This window comes from Leuciscus leuciscus, assembly GCF_965113295.1.
Source record: "Leuciscus leuciscus genome assembly, chromosome: 23".
Taxonomy (NCBI): Eukaryota; Metazoa; Chordata; class Actinopteri; order Cypriniformes; family Leuciscidae; genus Leuciscus; species Leuciscus leuciscus.
Window position 1 is genome coordinate 14,782,981 of NC_138747.1, and position 7,846 is coordinate 14,790,826.

Consider the following 7,846-nt stretch of genomic DNA (forward strand, 5'->3'; position numbering starts at 1 on the left):
TCTAGGACTTGGAATCCAATCATGTAAAACACAAATGCTTACCATACCTATTTACTGTGGCCATGTAGGTGCCTTTCATATGCTCCCGAGGCCAGCTGAATATGTGACAACCCTGGCATTTATATTTTGTCAGCATAAATGATGAATCTTTTCACATGCTGAGTGAAGATGAATCACATCTAGTGAGGCAGAGCGCCTGAAGGGACTCACGCTGTCTGTTTTTACTGTGTAAAAGATATTAGAAATGTTGGATGGTTGAATTAAAACCACTCCGGTCAACTTCATTCGAGGGGCCGTGTCTTTAATAAGCTTGTTATCCTTAGAAGTACAATAAAAGTGGATCATGAGGATTAGAGGATAATAGGTATAAATGCGCCACTGTTGCATTAATACCCAAACTTTGCTATAATTAAATGCCCAGCGCGAACAAACACCTTCGTAAATGAATAGAAAATAAACACAAGCTACTGGTGTAATTAAACGGAATCAGCAAATTGCATCGAAAGCAGCTGCGAGACCAGCAGACAGCTGGCAGACACCCTGACTGCTCTGGCCATAAAAGAGAAGTCATATCTGATTCTGTTTGGATGGCCAGGCTTTAGAGACCAATGCTAAGCAGTACCTAGAGAACTGAGATGAATCGCTCACTCTCACCCCAGCGCACCGCAGCCATATTAAACAGTTATGAAGGCAAGCGGAACTTTCTACTCTCGATTCCTCTGCCGAGTTCAAGTCTCAGACCGCACCGCGCTCCTGAGAATTCCCATCTCGGCATTAGCATTCTCGAGGTGCCAGACCAATGTTTACAATCACGGCTAAATTGATGCTGGAGTTTCTCGACTTGACGCTCGCTGGCCCAACCGAGCGCACTGGCTCACCCATTACTCTCCCCTTTGACGGTTCTGGGTTTCATAAGGCTGTTATCATTAACGTCCCAGTGAGGCGACCCCACTCCCCGATTACTATGGTTCCTCCGAACACATCACCCTTCCTCCAGGCCGGTGACTGTACATTAATCACTCTCTGTAAGGGCTCATACTGCAGCCTGGCGATATACACCCAAGTGCCAAGTTGTGCTGGGGTAAGCATGTTTTTAAAATGAAGAGTGCACTATTGGATATTGAAGGAAAGGTGGTTGCCTGCACGGCGCACGCTAGTGGATATTGTGGGCACAGGCTCGAGAGTTGATCCTAGCAAAATGCTCATAACTAAATCCACGAGTAAACAAAATGATTGACTCATGCGTGAGCACTTGGACATGCATGCCAACACTCAAACGACTTGCTGTGTAACAAGCACATCTGACATGTCAATGACTGACAATGTTCCCTCAACACCTCCACAGGCTGGGATCAAAACAAACAGGCCTTAGAAGTGCAAAAACGGGGAACAGTATTACGAATTAAATCTAAATAATAAGAGCACGTACTTCCAAAGCAGTTGCGCAATTTCTGCAATTACAGCGAAAATTCGATTTCTTGTGCTCCCGCATCATCGCAAAAATTGCAGTCAGATTGAGAACAACAAATAAAACTCTCTCTACACGACCACGCTCATGTGAATAAATCCATTGATTACTCTGATAACAGTTATACTCAATCAAAGTTTTGAATGCAGTGGGAAAAAAACAGGTAATTGATCGAATCAATGTGCCATTTTCTTGTATGATTTGTTTCTGCAAGTCCAATTTTCCCCCCGACGTCTTTTCTCCTTCCATAACAGCAAAACAAATTCCACAGATAAAGCATATCCTCACATAACGCACACACATGCACGCACAATGGCAATGAAAAGCGACAGTATAAAAGGACGGCTGAAATCTTGCTGAAAAGAAGTGGGAAAGAATAGAGGAACTGTATTACATGCAGGACAGAGGGGGAGCGAGAAAAAAAAAAAGGAGGAAAGCTTAAAGCTCAAAGCAGCAAAAAAACACCCAGCGGGAGCTGAACAGAAGATTTAAATGAGGCTTCTGTAGCCAGCCGGGCCACTGAACTATCCATTAAATTCAGATTATGGGTTTATTTCCATTTTTTATTTATTTATGTTTTTAATCATCCAGCCAAGGTTTGTCTGATAGTCAAACTAAAGCTGAATAATATGCATATTGATTTTGATCAGTAGGAAACACTGGCTTTGTGCATTTTATTAATGCAGACGTGTGCCAACTGTAGCTCTCGGCGATTAAGAACGTGTATACGCTTACGACACCCACTTAGATGGAAGCGTTGTTTTTGGCACACCATTGACGTGTTTCTTTAAAAGCATCACCTGACGTTTCGCAGACCTTGAAAATTGCATTTGAGAAGCATAGTGTGTTTTAAACGTGTTCTAATTGCATTACTGGTCCTGTGTGTACTATCAACATTCAGCACGCGGGCATATCTGCATCTCCGCTCCTCCTTTCTAAACCGTTTATTTGTGCTTGTTATTCCACACTGTGCTTATTTCGAAGCCGGCTGAAACAGGTTTTGAATCGCTGATAAAACCTTTTGAGGAATCATACAGCACAACTCGTCTAAATTACTGCATGGGTGAGAGTCCCGAAGAATATTCAACAACATACACCTCCTGATCATTTGGGAGTCATTGTGCATTCTCCAGAAATATGCAATAATCAAGCTAAAATTATATTTAACGTATTACATTTAGCCTACACACACAGACTGAGGAATGCACAAGCATTTACATTCACCCACAAAACTGTTGCTGAAGCTCCACTGAGATTAAGACACACACACACACAAATAAACCTGTGGCGAATCATGCAATGCACTGCAAGCTCTTACCTTTGTGAATGTTCAGGCCTTGCAGCACACCCCTGGGGACAAATACGGTGTAGGAGCTCTGGGAGAAACCTGGTCTGCATGGAGCGATGGTCTGAGCATTTCCGTGACTCCCCTGAGAAAGACAGACATTATTGGCTATGAAGACACAGGAGAGGGGAAGTGGTTAGGCAAATTGATTTGTGACCACAGGGTTGTGGTTCTTATTCAAGGTTATCGAAACCGATATAAATACCTTCAGGAGGCAAACTCACAGAGCAAGGATGCAACCATTTACTGCTAGGGATGAAAAAACTGTTCAATAGACAAGCTTATGTACCTAGAAATGTATTCTTGACTTTGATATAATTTAACTTTATTTTTAATATTACTAATAAGTCACTTGTAATCAGTTATATTATAACCACTATAGTCAGTAAATATCATTCATTAATATATCATTAATATCAGCAGAATCGATACAGTAAATAAATCAATAAGTGAAATAAAATAAAAGTATAAATAAACGTGCCAAACATATTCTAATAAACATGTTGTTATGCAAATCTATAAAACTAGAACACATCACTTTTTTGTTTTATATAATTCCTTAAAAGATTCTGAAAAAATCTTGAGATTAATCATCAAGATTAGTTATTTTATTTATTTTTAAAAACATTTGTAGCTCTAACAACGCTAAATATTTCCAAGTACCCCCTGTAGCCTGCTTAAATACCCTCCGGAGTGCATGTACCCTTGGCTACGAATCACTGCTGTAGTCCAGCTGAGTATTTGAATATTACAATAATTCCATGAAAATATGCAAATTAACAAATTCTACATAAAAAGCAACAAATCTGTGATTTAATTCTCATTTAGAGTCCTGCATTTTCATGCCCTGATGGTGGTAAAAAAAATAAAAATAAAAATGTATACGAGTGAAAACATCAAGAGCTTCTCTAAAAAATTAACATGAGCAAAATGAGCCTGTTTGATGATTAAAATAAACCGAGGGAGAAAACGAGGATGCGATGGAAGACAGGAAGTGCAGAAGAAAGAAGGTTGCGCTGGAGTTCTGCCATGTGAATCAGTAGAGAAATTGTGCCCATTATAGTGGCACCTATTTTAGGATAGTGACCTAGTGTGTGTGTGTGTGTGTGTGTGTGTGTGTGTGTGTGTGTGTGTGTGTGTGTGTGTGTGTGTGTGTGTGTGTGTGTGTGTGTGTGTGTGTGTGTGTGTGTGTGTGTGTGTGTGTGTGTGTGTGTGAATGGATAGTGCTCACCATGGAGATTTAGCATAATTAGATGGTGGGTCATATTCAGGTTATCCCAGTCTCAGTATGGTGGGCTTTTCTAAAACGAGTCAGGGTTCAAGCTCAGGCCTTGCTGTGTCTAAACTGAACGAGAGGTTGCCTTTAAGGGTCTCTCTCTCTCTCTCTCTCTCTCTCTCTCTCTCTCTCTCTCTCTCTCTCTCTCTCCCTATATTTTTCTATTCTGGAACCCAGACAACTATGAACCTGAAAAATCAAGACAACAAAGAGCCGACGCTCTAAGCTCTTTCATATATCCACGGAGGAACAGTCTGTCAAAGCATCCCTACAGATCACATTAGTCAGAGGGCTGTGAGATGGTTACTTTCTAAAGCAGCGCTGCCTCTGCCCACCATGTGAATGCAGCTCTATAGCTATATCTCACCCCCAGATACAGATTTTATTCTGAATGAGTCATCAAAGAGAATGTCAATATCTGCCATACATCCAACAGGGTAATATGTGTCTTATTTCCAGAACTTATATTTACTCAACACCCTAGCACCTCCTAGATTTCATTTACTGGTATATGTGTGTGTTTCTCCTTCTTGAATGAGTGTTTCATAATTCCTAAACGCAAGACATCACAGACCAAAGCAACTAGTTCCCTAGAATGCTACAAGTTAAATCGCTCCTGATGTTCCTATTAAGAATGGGAGAAGTAGTAATAAATGACATGAATCTTAATATTAATACAAGTGATTTGCATATTCACATACTCCTCCAGTAACGACAGAGCCGCACTATTATCAGACACACCACAGGCATCGCCGCATCCTCTGCAATGTGTGTTAAAAGTGCAGCTGCAAGCCACTGCAGCTTACTGATAGACGACCAGTGTTCAACACAAACTGATTTCCTCGTCTGAATGTTATTTAGAAGAAGGAAGAAGAAAAAATCGCCTGTTATAGAAGTGCTAGGAAGGCAATTTTTGATTTCCAAACAGTCAAAGTGAACGCTCGATGCACCACAGTATTCTTTTAGTTAGTACGCATATAAAACGCACAAATACAAGTGTACTATTCCATATGTCCAGCCTACGAGCGTCTAATTTCAAGTGCTATTACTTCCAGGATGTTTGTAAATAAAACATTTGGACTTACCAAAGATGTGCCCACAACTAAGGCACACGCCACAAGAACCGCGCAGCCGGTTTTCATTTTTGCCATCAGCAGAGGCGGCAGGTGTTTGTTATTCACAAACGTGGAGATAATTCCTGTGAGATGTGCTGTCGGTAGCAGGGTTCCGCTGAGCGATGCGCACGGAATATTGTCCCGCTCGGTCTTTCGCCCTACTGCAGGTGGACAGGGGCTGTTCAGGCTCAGCACCACGGCGTCACAACCCATACAACTCCTCCTACCGCAGCGTACTACTTAAAGACACACTGAGACGCACTACAGCACGCTTGCTTGAGTTAACCAGCCACGTTCATTCTACATATCGACTTCAGATTAAAATAACTTGCTGCTCAAATCAGGCAGCGAGGTAATTAACCGAGGGGGTTTAGAGGGGGTCTGACCACCCTAATTAAAAAGGATTAGTTCACCCAAAAATTTAAATTATCACCGTTATTACAGGGTAACTCTAGCCAAAATGCAACCTATGGTCTTTTTGTTAATCTACCCAAGGCAAACGTTCGTTTAAAAGCATAATTAGAATGGAAAGGCCACTTTTAAGATTGGCCGTATTTTCGTTTTCGGTCAAATTGCCTTTGGGAGTGCTTGGGGCACTTGGTAACGTCAAAAATCGCTATTTTTAAAACACTAAGAAGGCTCAACACAACATGAAGCTTTGCTCGAAGTATCACCAGAGGCTCTACACATGAACTCCCGCATTGAGAAAATTGTTTGTGTACACAGAGTTAACTAAAAAGAAAGATTTTGAACAACTGCCGCAACAAAAAGCGGCATTTTGACAGTCAAAAATAGTCAGTCTGCGAATGTGAATTAACTGACTCTGAATTTTTGTATTGTTTCTTATATGAGGATCCTTTTTTTCAAACACAACAAGGTCAATATTGATTTTCACTAACGACAAAACAACAAATTATCCGTGAATTTATATGGAACTAAGCTTTAGGAGCTTTCCATCTTTACTCTCCTCCCTGTTACTTTGCATTCGGAGATCGACTCTGTGTACACAAACATGTGTAGAGCCTCTGGTGATAGGCTACTTCGAGCAAAGTTTCATGTTGTGTCGAGCCTTCTTAGTGTTTTAAAAATAGCGATTTTTGATGCTATCAAAGTGTCCCGAAAATACGGTAAATCTTAAAAGTGGCGTTTCCATTTTAATTATGCTTTTAAAAGAAAGTTTGCCTCGGGTAGATTAACAAAAATACCCTAGGTAGCGAGAGTTACCCTTTAAGCCATAGGTAGGCTAAATGACTTTCTTCTTTCAGCCAATTGGAGTAATATTAGAAAAATATCAGTGCTCTTCCATGCTTTATAATGGGAGTGAGTAGTGCCTGAGATTTTGAACCCCAAAACAGCGCATCCATCCATCATAATCCATCATAATCCATACGGCTCCAGGGGGTTAATAAATGCCTTCTAAAGCGAAGCGATGCATTTTTGTAAAAAAAAAAAAGTTTTTAAATCCATGTTTAGTTTTAAACTATAATCACTGGTTTCCGGTAACAGCCGTACGCAAGTCAAGTTCCGGCGGGAGAGTGAACTCAGGCCCGATTCATGTCGTATTGATGAACACGGAAGTGCAGAGAGCAAAACAAAACACCGGTCACAAATTAAAAGTCTAAAACGACAATTTTTAAAGAGAAATGTCGGAGGAGCTTGAGTTTGTTGCCCAGCCCTATTTGTTTGAACCGCCAGATGCATCTAGTCTCACCTAAGTATATGCTACTTCTACATCGCACGTAACGCGTCGGGTCAGAGTTCACTCTTCGGCCGGAACTCGACTAGCATACGGCCGTTACCGGAAGCAAGTGATTATAGTTTATAAAGTTATACATATGGAGAATTTTCTTGCAAAAACGCATCACTTCGCTTCAGAAGGCATTTATTAACCCCCCTGGAGACGTATGGATTACTTTTACGATGGATGGATGCAAATTTTTGGCCTTCAAAATCTTAGTTACCATTCACTCCCATTTATAAAGAAGAGCCAGGATGTTTTTTATTATAACTTGGCTGAAAGAAGAAATTCATATATACCAAGCGTGGCTTGAGGGTGAGTAAATTATGGCATAATTTAAATTTTTGGGTGAACTATCCCTTTAAGGTTTTCATTTTACGCATGCATTTTACACATAGGCTAATTGTATATTTCAGTAGCGCAAAAGTTTTCACTAAATAGACGTGAGCCAACAGGAATAAACATAGCAACTGCGCTGCTCTATAGCATTTATTATTTAGGTTATTACTTATTAATCTAGGCTATTATAGATTTAAAAATCGCAAATATACCACCAAACGTTAAACATGTTAAACATAGTTCAACTACTCTGCACATAACATCTAAAGAACACTTTTCTTCAGTTAGAAGTGATCAAATTGTGGAATTTTTCTTTTGTTAGGTCATAACAGTATGATATTTAATAATCATGATCCATAATGCACTACATAGGCTAGTGTTTTCTGTGTTTTCGGCTGCAGTGATGAAGTTGACGATGCTGACCCGCAGTAGCGCACGTATATGCATGTTTCTACCTTTTGTAATTGGCCATCCAATAGGCACTTTTCACATGACGTCACGCAACTTCCGTTCTGACTCAAAGCAGTGTATGGTTACTTCCGCTAGCATAGTGGAAAGCTATGGA

General features: G+C 40.5%; 1 protein-coding gene across 2 annotated transcripts in view; it reads right to left on the minus strand.

Annotated features, from left to right (window-relative positions):
• The window catches only part of cdh4 (cadherin 4, type 1, R-cadherin (retinal)), a 242,970-nt gene extending 237,601 nt beyond the window's left edge, over positions 1-5,369 (minus strand). For both annotated transcript variants that reach the window (XM_082156118.1, XM_082156117.1), the window contains exons 1-2: positions 5,175-5,369; positions 2,787-2,898 (exon numbers count right to left, since the gene is read on the minus strand). In XM_082156118.1, the coding sequence (XP_082012244.1) occupies positions 2,787-2,898; positions 5,175-5,240 (178 nt within the window). In that variant the 5' untranslated portion in view covers positions 5,241-5,369. The remainder of the gene's footprint in view (positions 1-2,786; positions 2,899-5,174) is intronic.
• Between the last annotated feature and the right edge of the window lie 2,477 nt (positions 5,370-7,846).